General features: G+C 56.8%; 1 protein-coding gene across 2 annotated transcripts in view; it reads right to left on the bottom strand.

Annotated features, from left to right (window-relative positions):
• Positions 1 to 14,420, bottom strand: part of CPT1A (carnitine palmitoyltransferase 1A) — a 38,858-nt gene that overhangs the window by 8,573 nt on the left and 15,865 nt on the right. For both annotated transcript variants that reach the window (XM_059709844.1, XM_059709843.1), the window contains exons 6-14: positions 13,214 to 13,351; positions 12,324 to 12,401; positions 10,338 to 10,445; positions 9,286 to 9,373; positions 7,938 to 8,133; positions 5,989 to 6,177; positions 5,129 to 5,234; positions 2,667 to 2,783; positions 1,127 to 1,291 (exon numbers count right to left, since the gene is read on the bottom strand). In XM_059709844.1, coding sequence (XP_059565827.1) covers positions 1,127 to 1,291; positions 2,667 to 2,783; positions 5,129 to 5,234; positions 5,989 to 6,177; positions 7,938 to 8,133; positions 9,286 to 9,373; positions 10,338 to 10,445; positions 12,324 to 12,401; positions 13,214 to 13,351 — 1,185 coding nt within the window. The remainder of the gene's footprint in view (positions 1 to 1,126; positions 1,292 to 2,666; positions 2,784 to 5,128; positions 5,235 to 5,988; positions 6,178 to 7,937; positions 8,134 to 9,285; positions 9,374 to 10,337; positions 10,446 to 12,323; positions 12,402 to 13,213; positions 13,352 to 14,420) is intronic.

Below are 14,420 nucleotides of genomic sequence, written 5' to 3'. Positions count from 1 at the left end.
GGGTAGCCAGGGACAAGATCACTGGTTACTACCCTTGGGGCTGCGTGAACTTGGAAGGGAAAATACAAATATTTGAATCTCCACTAACCTCAAGCTGGACCATCAGCTTTAGAAGCACAGGCAATAAACCACAGTAATCACGAGCAGTGCCTGTGACTCTAAATAGAAAATCGTAGCTATTTTCACATCAAGGTACGTTCGCTGCACATATTCCAAAATACCATCCACGCTTATCACTGCCTCGAAGTTACAGCCGTGCTTAGACCTGCTGCTCGAACTTTAGTGCACAGAGAATGAGATTTCCTGCACCACAAATTCATGTTGAGTATCCTGACACCTGCATTGTAATTGCCTGGTTCGCCTTTGTAACCCGGGTATTTCCCGTTATGCTTTACAAGCATTCTTCTGGGAAGGGTCCCCATGGCGTTGCCAAACTGCCCAAGGGGTCCCGGTGCAGAGAAGGTTCAGAAGCCTGGAGTGGACCCAGGACCAGGCAGGACGCCTGGACTGAGGCCGCACCACGGGGCGTCCCATCGCTCCGAGCTGGGCAGAGATGGGTCTGACCCTCAGCTCCACGGAGAGCCCCCTCCCTAACAGAGCTGGTGCTCAACTGAGCACGCATTAAAAAGTTCCTGGCCAACGCAGCATGCCTGGGTTGCAGGTTCGATCCCCACCCCGGTCAGGGTGCTGCAGGAAGCAACCAATAGATGTCTCTCTCTCATCACTGATGTTTCTATCTCTCTCTCCCTCTCCCTCCCTCTCTGAAATAAATAAAAATATATTTAAAAAAAATACAGCCGTGGACCATCGTGGAGAGTCTATGGCATCTATAATCATGAGTAAACTTAGTCCATGTCCAAGGTCAGAGACATCAGTCACCTGCCCCAAGTGTGTCCGCGTCACCAAACCCTCGGGGTCGGAGCTGCGTTTAAGGGCTAAGTTTCCACTTCGTAGGCCAGTGAGATCTGGCTGTGCTCCGCTCCCCGTCCTGTGGGCCGGGGGACACTGCCGCGCCCCACCCAGCCGTCAGGGGAAGCCACACCCTGGCCGCACCCCGGGCCTCTCCCTGGACAGGCCTCACCCCCCCACCCCCCACCCCCAACCCTGCCGCGCTGGGGCGCCTCACCTTGTAGTGCGCCAGCTGCAGGGCCAGCTGCACGAAGGCGTCCGGGCTCGTGCGGGACTTCTTGATCAGCCCCTTCCCGAAGGCGTGGAAGGGGAAGGAATGGAAGTCCACGTCGTTGGCCAGGAGGCTGGCGCTGCTCAGGGACGTCTGGATCACCTCCTGACACTGGGGAAGGAGGAGCGAGAGGTTTCCCTTGTGGGGTAAGGGCTGACACACGCGCAGAGGAGCATCCCAGCGCAGCCAACAGAGCTGTCGCTTGGCGGCACAGACGCCGCCGTGTTTTCTCGCCGGCTCTTTCCATGTGTCTGCCACATGCACCCCCCTCCTCGAGGCGCCCTGGGGCGCCCGCAGGCAGAGCACAGCTGGGACACGGGCCTCCTGGTTCCCGGTCGGACCCCAAAGGGCACTCCCAGCAGCCGCGGGTGTGCCCTGTAAAACCCATTATTCTACAGGGGCGATCGAGGACCCCTTTAAAAAATGAATGGACTGCGGTCCAACCACACAATGGAAATGAGCTTTCCAGCCGCGAAGTAACGTGGAGGAGCCTTCACTGCAGCCACGAGGCGGGAAAGGCCGCCCAGGACGCCGGACGCAGCGCTCCCAGCGGAGACGGTGGAAAGGGCAGCAAGGGGGGCCGCGGGGCGGGAAGGCGGGGCTGGGACAGTCCGCGCTGGGCCTCTCATTTTCTACATCGGAGACGACCTCCAGCCCCCAGTGAGTTCAAATCTTACAGCGAAATAGAAAACGTGGCGCAGCCCTGGCCGGGGGGCTGGCAGTTGGAGCATCGTCCCCTACACGGGAAGGTCTCGGGTTCGACTCCCGGTCGGGGCACCTGCCTCGGTTTCCGGTTCAGACTCCGGTCGGGGCCTATGGGAGTCACCTGATCGCTGTTTCTCTCTCACATCCATGTTTCCCTCTCTCTCTGTCTGTCTACCTTCCTCTCTCTGAAATCGATGAGCATGTCCTCAGGTGAGGATTGGAATAAAATTTTAAACCCGGCGATGCCGAGGTCTGCAAGGGCACCTTCTGGTATTTCTAAAAACAGTTTACAGCCAGGGGATTTTAAAGGTGCATTGCTGAACATGGTTCCTTTCATTAAATGAGAAATAAATATTTTTTTCAAAGAAAAAAAAATTACTTCTTGGGCCCCAGGAATTCCTGCTTGGATTAGACGAGCCAGGATTGGGCATTCCCAGCCCTAAAAACCTGGGCTGAATGGAAGACATCTGAGACTCTTTAGGAGAAACAAACATGATACGTGAGTGGCTCAGAGTATTTCAGCTGTAAGAGGAGGCTTGTCATGTTTTCACGGCGCAGGGTAGCGGCGTCTGAGCTGGAACTCTCCCTGACAATCTTAGCTGAAAGCTCCAAACGGAAGAAGAAGTATTCACTGGGGTTTCTCAGGCAACAGGAGCTGGAGCCGCTCCACGGCCTCAGCAAAAATTTGTGAGGCGGACGAATTTCGGCCTCCGTGGTCTCCCTGTGAGCTGCGAGCACAGGTCCCGCCACGGGGACTAGCACCTGTGACAGGCCCACTCACCTCCTCCGGGATGTCCCACTGCAGCCGGGTGGGGGGTGGGATACTCGGGTTGGTGTCCCCCTTACAGTGTCCATCCTCCAAGTAGCCCAGCTGGAAGCTGTCAGTGGCCAAGACGTACTGTCGGGGAAAAGACACACGTGGGAGTCAGAGAAGATGATACAGTTCACAGTGTTAGGGAAAACGTATTTGTCCCACCTGGCCAGGGGGCTCAGTGGTTAGAGTGCCCACCAGAACACGAAAGGGTAGAGGGCTTGATTCCTGGTCAAGGGCACATGCAGGAGGCAATTGGTCGGTGTGTCTCTCTCACATCGATGTTTCTCTCTCCCTCTCCCCGCTTCCTTACACTCTCTCTGAAGAGCAATGGAAAAAATATCCCCAGGTGAGGATTAACAAAACAAACGAAAAGAAAAAACAAAAACAAAAACGTGTTTGTCCCCCAAAGTAGACAAATCCTTGTTCTTTATAGAGACACTAGAGGCCCGGTGCATGAAATTGCTGCACAGGTAGGGTCCCTAGGCCTGGCCAGTGATCAGGGTCGATTGGGGCCTTCTGGCTGCTGGCCGGGGCCTTCCTTGGTTCCGCACCGCCCCCTGGTGGTCAGTGCCTGTCATAACGAGTGATTGAACTCCCGGTCTCCCAGTCGAACTCCCGAGGGGACACTTTGCATATTAGCCTTTTATATATATAGGAGATTGCTAAGACTTCCCAGCAGCTACTGAGGGAGGGCACATGCTTACAGCGTGCTGAGTCCTCCGTGCGGCCAGGAGAGAATATGCACAGGCAAGATGGTGTTCATCTCCACTTCAGAGCCAAGAAGAGAGCCCCCGAGAGGCCCACCCACCCAGGACTGGACGCAGGAGACAAGCGAGGTCGCCACTCACGGGGGGCGGGGCACTCAGAGCCATCACTGCGTCCGGCTGCGGGCTAGTGTTTTCTAGAGTCACTCCACTGAGCATTTATGTCTGGACCGAAAGGTCTTTTGTGTAAGTGAGGAAAAGGCTCAGAGAGCAGGGGAAGCCACTTTTCAGAGCTGACCCTCTTCAGGGGCGGACCTGAGGGCAGCGGCGAATTTCCCCTTTTCACAATCTCTTCCACGGTGCCTGCTGCGCACCTACTGGTGTTATGGGGCACTCATGACAGAACAGTCAACAAAACAGACAGGAATGGCTGCCCTCCCTCCACCAGTGGATACGGCCACAGGACCCACCAAGTCCAACCCTAGGTTCACACTCAAGAGAAATGAAAACAGATGTTCACATAACACCTGTGCACACATGTTCATGGGAGCACTGCTCACAGCAGTCAGAATGTGGAAGCAACCCAAACGCCCATCAAGCGATAAACTGGATAAAGTGTGGCCTGCCCACACGAAGGAATACTATACAGCCATGAAAAGGGACGAGGCACTGACGCATGCTAGAGCACAGGCAGACCTTGTAAGCACACCAAGTGAAGAAGCCAGACACAAAGCCCACACTGTGTGACCTCATTTCTATGGAACGGCCAGAGCTGGCGAATCCAGAGGCAGAAAGCAGGTTAATAGGTCGCCAGGGGCGGGGGCAGATGGGGAGTTCCTTTGGGGGGTGATGAAAATGTCCTGGAATTAGATAGTGCTGATGGTTTGCACAACCACCTTGTGTATATACAACACCCACTGAATTGGACATTTTAAGAGGGGGAATTTTACGGTCCGTGAATTTTCTCTCACTAAAAAAGCAATAATTTAAAAGAATGGAACCCCTATGCTCAGGGCTTACATGCCAGTGGGGAGGCAGATGGTGAGGGGAAAGAGGGCTCTGGGATAGGGGAGCGCGTGGGGGCCACGTACACGTGTGGCGAGTGCCACGCAGACTGAGCAGCACAGGCGGCAGGGTCCTGGCATCTGAGCTGCTGGGCATCAGAGCCGAAAGCCCAGCACATTTAAACATCAAAAACCCACTGAGAGCAAACGGGGTGCAGCTCTGACCTTCGCCTAGATCTGTTTTTAACTGGCACACAGCGCTGACGGACCTCCACCGGACGGTCAGCTCCCGCCGGTCCCCGTGGGGAGCACTGGGCCCCCGGCCAGTTCCTGGACTCACAGACCATTCTGTCCGCTGAGCAGGGACAGTTAAATATACTACCTGGTCCAAGCTCAAACCCCTGTACCTTCTCTTATCCGGATATTTAGAAAATAAAATAAACCTCGCCCGCCGGCCAGTGTGGCTGAGCGTCTACTTATGAACCAGGAGGGCACATGCCTGGGTTGTGGGCTGGATCCCAAGTAGGGGGCGTGCAGGAGGCAGCTAATCTCTGATTCTCTCCCGTTGATGTTTCCATCTCTCTCCCTCTCCCTTCCTCTCTGTGAAATCCATAGAAACATATTAAAAAGCCAGTCAGACAAACATCACATGAAATCCATTGCCAGGGCGTGGGTTCCCAACAGCAACCTCCTCACTCAGGTCGCGCCTGTGAGAACTCACCTCCCAGAGGTGCCCCATGATGGGCGCGTCGGCCCAGGAGTGCTCGGCGTTCATGCCAATTTTCCCGTTTTTGAAGACGATAAACGTGAAGGACTTGTCAAACCACCTGCGGGAAACAAAAGTGTTGGTGGACCGTCAACGTCGAAAGGAAGGGCGATACACAGGCACTGCAACTGTTTCCCTCTGGACGGGGTCCCTGCCTTGGCACCCAGCCCGCGACAGTTCCCCGCGGCCCGCAAACCTCTGTGCCGTGAAATACAGGCTCACACGGGACGCGCAGTCCTGCACGCCTCCCTGGTCCAGACGCACAGATAAGACTCGGGAACAGGCTGTTATTACAACGAGCAAGGACACGGCGGCAACTCTGGAGAGCTGGGCGGCTCCCCGTGCCTGCTTCCCACCTGCGGGCAGGCGGGCCTCCCTCTACAGGTAAGGAAAGGCGGTCTGGGAGGCGGAATTGCCTCCTAACCGGCACAGGACCAGAGCCGACAGCCAGGTCAGGCCCCGTCCGCCCCTTCCCCGCCGGGGAACCGGCCGTCATGCCTCACTAGCAGCCCCAAAGGGGGGCGGGCGTGCACAGAGGGGAAGACTCAAATTCGCGGCTTCAGCTGTGAGTGGGTGCCTGTGTGTGTGTGTGAAAGACAGACGGACAACAGACAGACAAGCTTCTTCTGTCCCGCGCCCACCCCTCCTTCAGGTGAAGACGGGAAAATCAGAAGCTCTATGTTTGACCGAGCCTTATTCCTTAAGGGTCCAGATGCTGGAGGCGGGGTTGGCCACACCCCTTCCCTCCACGGTCACGGGCAGACGCCACTGTCCCAGGCCGTGAGGGGAATGCACCGAGCCTCTAGTATCACTACCTGTCGAAGCAGCGGCCGTGGAGCAGGGACTTGGCGTAGTTGTCCAGGGACGCGTCGGGGTCCTCCTTCCGGTAGCCCTGCTCGGTCTCGTCCAGGGTCACGAAGAAGGCGGCCTTCTCCACGGCGTCCAGCGCCTGCTTGTTCTTCCCACGCGCAAAGTGGGCCTGGCGGCACCGGGCCCAGGGCACCCTGCGGGGAGGGCGCGTTAGGCCGGCGGCTGGGTGACCCGCCTCCCCCGGGGGGTTTGTCGCGACATCGTTTTCCACAGTTTCCGCGGGTTTTCAGGAACTTAAGGAAAAGCACACGTTCTCTAACCATCCCAGGTTCTGGCAGCGGGGGCCACGGCCGGAGCGGGTGAGCAATCCCCCTGCCAGGCTCCCGGGGCCGGCTCCCCATCGACACGGCCCACCCCTCCTTCAGATGCGGAGGCCAAGGCACAGAGGGAAGCCACGGCTACTGTGTGGCAGGGAGGGTTCAAACCCGCCAGCCTGCCTGAGCCCACGCTTCTGTGGCATCCGGTGATGAGGGGCACCTGGGAGCCACACCTGAGGGATTTTTTTAAAAGTACATATTTTAGTGATTTTTTTAGAGAGAGGAAGGGAGAGGGATAGAGAGTTAGAAACATCGATGAGAAACGTCGATCAGCTGCCTCCTGCACACTCCCCACTGGGGATGTGCCCGCAACCAAGGTACATGCCCTTGACCGGAATCGAACCTGGGACCCTTCAGTCCACAGGCCGACGCTCTATCCACTGAGCAAAACCGGTTAGGGCCTGAGGGATTCTTTTCTGTCCCACCTCACGTGGGACCGGATGGGACACCTGGCGTGGGTGGCTTCCTCTGACAGCTCCTGGCCCCTCACTGTGCCTCCCCAGGCCTTGGGCCCCTGCCCACTGCCAGGCCATGGTCATCTGGCCCATCTCCCACCTTCTTCTCTGCCCGAGTGCTTGGCCGAGGTGCCCGTGGTGCCAAAAGACCCATAATCACGACCAGGTCCTGACACCCACCCAGCCCCAACCGCTGTCCCCTGAACCAGGAGACCAGAGGTGACAAGCACTAGGATGCACTGGGTGTCTGGGCACAGGGCTGGGGCGGGGAGAGGGACAGTGCCCGTGCAGGAAGCTCAGGCTGGGGGCTTGCTCACCGAATCCCGAGGGGCGAGTGGTCCCTCCCGGGTGCCACTCCTCCACAGCACCTGCACCCACACCACCTGCACCCAGCCCCCGGGCCCCCACATTCAATCAGCACTCAGGCCGTGGGGCTCGGTCCCCCAGACCCTCCCCCTACTGGTCCTTCCGCCCAGTCCATGCCCCCAGGATAGCGGAACTCTCCCAGCTTCTCGGACAAGCCCCCCCTCCCGCCCACACTGCCGTGCCCCAGCCTCACCCAGGAGGACCCCCGGCCCCCTTCCAGGCCCCAGGACCGAACATAAATCGGCTCGGCCACTCCAGCCGAAAGTGGTCCCTGTCATGGCGCCCGGGCACAGGCTCAAGCCCAATGCGGTGGGGCACACGGGACCATCCCGCCTCAACTCCAGCACCCGGAGGCGCCCGCAGTCCCAGGGTGCTCCTGGCCGTCCCACCCCCGCGTGCCCTCGTCCAAGGCCGCCAGGTGACCTGTGGACAAGGCAGGAAAGTCACCCTGACACAGGCCTGGGTTTAAACTCTTCTGTTTCCTAAATTAAATACGGGGCAGCCCGTGGAAAAGCCTAACTCCCGACCTCTCTCTGTCGCGTGCCCTGGCGCCTGTGCGCACACCTGCCGGTCACACAGGAGGCGGCCAAGGTGACGCAGGCGGGGGCGGGACCTGCTGCCCCAGTGAGGGCTCTAGTCCCGCTGGTGCCCCCGCAGGCCGCGGGCACACACTCCCTGCCAGGGGGCCCGGGCGGGAGAGCCCAGCGAGCGGCGTCCTCACACCCCGGAGGCGGCCGCTGTCCCACGGGCACACACCTGTCTCCCGCTGTGAGGGCCGCCAGCTTGGCCTCCCCGGCCTGAGGCTCCGACGGGTCGTCCAGGATCCGCTGTATCTGCTGCTCCAGCTCGCGGGGCCGCAGCAGCCGGCCGTCATGGTACAGCCAGACCTTGAAGTAGCGGCCCTTGTGGAACACGACGATGTGCCGGCTGTCCCTGACGTGCTGGATGGTGTCTGCGGGGCACGGGCAAGACAAAACCCCCACAGGTTAGAGGAGGGGGACGGCGCCGAGGCCGCACCCGCAGCTCCACGCGGCCCCCCGTCCGCTCCTCCTGTCTGGGGGGTGGATCGGGGTTAAGTACAGGGTCAGAGCCGAGGGCTCTGGAGTCAGACAGGCCTGGCTCGAGGCTCCGCTCGGCCATCGTGAGACGCATCAGCTCGGGCCACTGACGGAACCCTCCCGGAGCCTGGTAGGGTCCCTCACACAGACGTGCAGGAATTGAGAGAGGACCTAGTGCCTGGTCTTAGAGAGAGCACTCTCAGCTCAGTATGTCCACTGGGGGCTTGTCTAACTTGGAAAGGAAGAAAGAAAACTGTCACTATTTACAGATGACTTGATACTGAATGTAGAAATCCCTGACGATTGCACCAAAAAACTGTTGGAACTAATACATTCAGCAGAGCCCTGGCTGGGTGGCTTAGTGGGTTAGAGCACCGTCCCACTACACCAAGGTTGCAGGGTCAATCCTTGGTCAGGGCACATACACGAATCAACCCATGAATGAATGCGTAAATAAGTGGAAAAACAAAAAATGATGTTTCGCTCTCTTTTTCTCCCTTCTAAAAATTTTATTTAAAAAATTCAGTGTAAAATTGCAGGATACAAAAATCAGCTGCATTTCTATCTATGTTATAAAAGGCCTGTGGCCGTAACGACCAAAGACCTGCGCAGGTGGGCGGGGCGTGCATGGGTGGGCAGGGCCGCATGATTTTGCGCTGGGCTTCTAATAATGAACTACCAGAAAAAGAAATTCAGAAAAAAATCCCGCCCTAGCCAGTCTGGCTCAGTGGATAGAGAGTCAGCCTGTGGACTGAAGGGTCCTGAGTTCAATTCTGGCCAAGGGCACATGCCCAGGTTGTGGGCTCCATCCCCAGTAGGGGATGTGCTGGAGGCAGCCGATCAATGATTCTCTCTCACTGATACTTCTATCTCTCCCTCTCCCTCTCCCTCTCCTTCTCTCTCTGAAATCAATTAAAAAATATATTAAAAAAAGAAAAAGATTCCATTTATAACTGCATCAAAAAGAACAAAATACTGAGGAAGAACTTTCACCAGGAGGTAAAAGGTCTGGGACGCTGGCGAGAAGGGGGCGGCGGCGCACTCACCCGTCTCCTCTCCCGGGATCCGGGACGTGTTGAACATCCGCTCCCACTGCGCCGAGCAGAGCGGGACCGTGGAGCCCATGAGGAGGATCTGCAACAGAAACACGCGCCAAACGGGAAACTGAGCGGAGGACGAAGGAGCAAATGAACAGCACACGTGCGATGCCGGCTCTGTGCTCTGCGCGTGGGGCCTGGTCTGGCTTGACCTCTCCCTAACTCCGTAAGGATCAGCGTTCCCCGGGGGCCCCGGCTCCCCTGGGGACTTGCAGGGCCTCGCCAGGGCACAGCTTCCCACGCCACCAGCCCTGAAATACACACTGACCAGTCCTGTGTGTGCAAACCGACACTTCAACCAAAGGGCCTTTACGAAAGGCCTGTCTGATCCTGAGCGGTTCACCAGCTAAATGATTTCCCTTCAGAAGCAAACAAGAGGGAGGGGCTGGGGGAAGGCAGGATTGAGCAAAAAAAGAAAAAAAAGAGAGAGAGACTCACGGTCAAGAGTGTGGTGATTTCGGGCGTGGAAAGGGAGGGGTGGAGGTGGAAGAAGGCAGAGAGGGGATACATGGTGATAGAAGAAATAAAATAAAATTTAAATAAATAAAATATTTCCTTTGCATTAAAAAAAAAGTGAACAAAAGTTTCTTCAAGGGGCAAATTATAGAAGAGCATCGGACACAGCCATCCCCCAGAGTGCACCCTGTGTGCTCCCGTTCACATAAAGCGTTGGGAAACGCAAAGCAGCCGAGAGCAGCGGTCGCCAACCTTTCGGACCTCACGGACCACCGGCTGGTGACCGCCGGCCTAGAGTGACGGAAGGCAGACCAGGAGTGACCTGGCGGGTGATGGGAGGGGAGGGGGCGCAGGAGGGGACAGGGGGCGGGAGGCAGGTCACAGGGCGCCCAGGGAACTCTGGAAGGTTGGCTGTGCTCGCCGCCATGGCTGTGGGTGTGCAGGGTGTGCACGCGTGTGTCAGAACTCGCACACTGTGCAACAAGTCGAGCATGCCTCAGCAGAGCTGTGAGAGTGTTTTCAGAAAAAGCGGTCTGTGGGCTCACCGGTTTGAGCTCCTCCCGGTCCAGCTGGCGCCTGTACAGCAGGATCGCGTGGATGGTGTTGCCCGCCCTGGCGGCCTGGATGTGCGTGGGCAACACGTACAGAAAATCCTGAAACGGAACGCGTGTCAGCGGGGAGCGTGCTCGCAGGGGCAGACCGGCGGAGGCGGGCACGTGGCGCAGCCGTCGACGCTGCAGTCACGCCCCACGTGAGGGAAATCACGCCTGCTCTGCTAGAAAATAAACTCATTTCCTTTCCTACACTTTGCCAACTTTATTATTATTTATTTTTAATCCTCACCTGAGAAGGTTTTCATTGATTTTGAGAGAGAGAGAGAGAGAGAGAGAGAGAGAGAGAGAGAGAGAACAGAGAAACGTCGATGTGAGAGAGAGACGTCGATCGGTTGCCTCCCAAGCGTGCCCTGACCGGGTATTGAACCTGCAACCTTTTGATGTACGAGCAACACTCCAACCAACGGAGCCACCCAGCCAGGCTTCTTCATGTTTTATACCAGTGATGGCGAACCCTTTGAGCTCGGCGTGTCAGCATTCTGAAAAACCCTAGCTTGACTCTGGTGCCGTGTCACATATAGAAATTTTTTGATGTTTGCAACCATAGTAAAAGAAAGATTTATATTTTTGATATTTATATATATTTAAATGCCATTTAACAAAGAACAATCAACCAAAAAAATGAGTTTGCGTGCCACCTCTGACACGCGTGTCATAGGTTCGCCATCACTGTTTTATAAGAACACAAGCCCCCAAATAATCCTAGGGCTGGGAAAGGTAAGAGTATATTTTAAAATTAGATTTTAAATGGCTTCCATTCGAATTGAAAGGAGGTAACAGTGCTTTGTCCCAAATGCCCGCATCTAATGCATCGGGAGGAACAGCCAGCAGAGCCAGCGGACGGGCGGCCCTCAGGACGGGAGTGACGGGTTAAAGGAACCTTCCCCAGCAGGCAGCCCCGCGCCCACAGCTTCTAAGTCTCGAGACCCGTTTCTAAGGGCCATTTTCCGTGACGGGAAGAGAGGGCCGGGGACACGGGTCCGACTACACGTGAGAGAGCGTGACCCCGACACTTTGGAAGGAAGGGCAGCCGGCGGGCCGCGTCCTCTTGGGGTCCCAGGAGCAGGCCGGCAGCTTCCGTCAGTCTGAGAGTGTTCTGATGGGAGAAGAGTGAAAGGAAAAAGAAGAGAAGAATCTAACAAGGAAAAAAGTAGAAGGAAAGATCCCTAGCTGGTTTGGCTCCGTGGATAGAGTGTCAGTCTGTGGACGGAAGGGTCCCAGGTTCGATTCCGGCCGAGGGGGTTGCGGGCTGCAGGAGGCAGCCAGCCAATCATTCTCTCTCATCATTGGTGTTTCTCTCTCTATCCCTCTGCCATCCTCTCTGAAATCAATAAGAATATATTTTAGGAAAAAAAGTAGAAAGGACAAATGATAAAGAGAAATAGGGGAGAAAATAAAAGGAGGTAAAGAACAGAATGCGAAAGAGAAAGAATTGGATTCGCCACTTACTACACGATGCCCTGGACCCCCAACCAAGGGCTTCTAACCAAACAAAGGCATGCGGCATGTGCCTCCCAGACCAGACACGTGACCCCGACATGTGACCAGCCAGTGCCTCCACAGTGTCTCGGGGAGCAGGACCGAGCTCAGTGGGCAGGCCGGGGGGCGCCCCTGCCGCCTAAGCCCTTCACGCCTCGCTGGGCCTGCCGTCCGTGCAGTGCCCGAGGAAACGGGCGGGCAGGCGCTCTGCTGGGAGCACGTTTGGCTGCACAAGGGCATTCCGCGACCCACGTTTCTCTGCAGGCGCCTTGGGGGACCCTGAGGGCACCTGGTTCTCTGGTGTGGGAAGTGGGTCCTGGGCGCCCTGGTGGGTGTGAAGCCGGGGGCAGAGGTGGCAGAGCAGGAGGGGCCCGGTCAAGCCCTCCAGCCTCCCCAGCAGCCGCAGGGCCAGCAGCCACCGCCGCACAGAGGACTCACCATGGCGTAGTAGTTGCTGTTCACCATCAGCGGCCCCCGTCCGCGCAGGTAGATGTATTCCTCCCACCAGTCGCTCACCTGTTGGTGCCAACACACAAGCTCAACCAGAGGGGCACTGGCCCCGTGGGGCTGGGGGTGTTTCGTGCAAGAAGAGGGGGATGGAAAGTGGGTTTTTTAAGGTCATGACGTGGCCAGAAGGTAGGTCACCTTCACGTTACAGGTGGTTGCAACACACGGCCCAGTGGGAAAGGGTGGTCAGTGTGCGCCTGCTGGCATTTCTCAACAATGAAAGCGATCCCAACGGCGACGACCCGTCTCCTCCCCCGGCTTCTGGGCTCTCCGGAGCAGCCACCTCTCAGTCCTGGTCCGTCCCTTTCGGAGCCTCGAGTGCTGTTCTCACTCCCCGCAGGACGTCCCAATCCCCCCCCCACCCCCCCAAGCAGCAACCTCTTCCTGACCACACCTACGGGCTTCGGGACCAGGGGACCAAGCCTCCTGGACCAAGGGACCACTTTTCTGTACGTCGTGTTGAAGTGCTATTCACGCAGACTGGTGTGCAGGCAAGAGTCTAACTGAATTCAACACACCTGTGCCCCAGCACCTGCTCCAAAGGGGAACGTGCCCCCACCCCTGCCCTGTCTCTCACCCCCTGCACCACGCCCACTCCTAGCCCCGACGCTGGGTGTGCCTGGGTCACAGCCAACACCTCTTCCACGTCAGCTGTTCCTCAAAACCTAGGCCCCCACCCCCACCCCACCCGCCAAATGTCCCCTCTGGCCACCACGCATGGGGGTGCCTAGATGTTCCCGGAACTGACTAGTATTTCTCACACAAGGAATCTACTTTCTTGAGTAGAAATCCATCGAGAAAAAGCGCGGGCACACACTTACGTAGTTGGTAGCCCACCAGGATTTTAACTTCAGATACCACTGCAACTTTGGCCCGAGGCTGACGGCAAAATCTTCGGCGAGAGCCGTCATCCGCTTAAAGTCGGCTTCCTTCATGAGGGGCTTCACCGAGTCCAGATACTGGGGTTAACGGGGAAAACACAAGCCCGGTTAGCACACAGCTTCCTCCGAGAAAACGCAAACATGCTGAAAAGGGGTGAAGTCTTCCCCCAAGTTGCCGGTCCTCGCGCCGGCTGGCTAACTCCAACGCTAAACGGTGACTTGGGTTCCCGATGCTTAAACGACGACTCCTGTTCGTCCTCTGTTGGCCTGCAAGCTCCCCAGATCCCGCGTCACCAGAAAATCACCAACGTGACTTCCCGACGGACCAGATCGATGTTGTAGATGTTAACAAGGACATTTCCGGGGGGTCTTTTCCGCAGTCCCCGGCCCTTACAGCAGCTCCGTTCTCACTGGGCTGCAGCGTGATGGCACGGGGGGCGCCAAGCAAGGGCAGCGCTGCCCAGTGCCCCGGACGCCAGGACAGAAGGAGCCGGAACAATGACAGGGCACAACTTAAAATAATGAGTAATGCCCCGCTGGGCGGCTCAGCTGGTTGGAGTGCCATCCATACCCCAAAAGGTCTTGGGTTTGATTCCCAGTCAGGGCACACACGTAGGCTGCGGGTTCAGTCTCCAGTCCAGGGCGTCCGGGAGACAACAGATCAATGTTTCTCTCTCACATCACTCTCTCTCTCTCTCTCTCTCTCTCTCTCTCTCTCTCCCCACCCTCCCCCCCATTCTGTTTAAAATAAAAATGTGTCCTCGGGTGAGGATTTAAAAACCAAAACAGTTAGTAATGGAATCTAACAAAATCACTGGAGTGGACACTTGGAGTGAGTTATATGGTATGTGAATTATATCTCAACAAAGTTGTTTTTAAAATTTGCCAAGTTGCCCTGACTGGTTTGGCTCAGTGGATAGAGCGTCAGCCTGCGGACTCAAGGGTCCCAGGTTCGATTCCGGTCAAGGGCATGTACCTTGGTTGCGGGCACATCCCCAGTAAGAGGTGTGCAGGAGGCAGCTGATCAATGTTTCTCTCTCATCGATGTTTCTAACTCTCTATCCCTCTCCTTTCCTCTCTATAAAAAATCAATAAAATATATTTTAAAAAAATAAAAATTTGCCAAGTGGTTTCACTACCACATATA

This window comes from Myotis daubentonii, chromosome 9 (genome assembly GCF_963259705.1).
Source record: "Myotis daubentonii chromosome 9, mMyoDau2.1, whole genome shotgun sequence".
Taxonomy (NCBI): domain Eukaryota; kingdom Metazoa; phylum Chordata; class Mammalia; order Chiroptera; family Vespertilionidae; genus Myotis; species Myotis daubentonii.
Note: the sequence above shows the minus strand (reverse complement) of the source record. Positions and strands in the feature narration are given on the sequence as shown.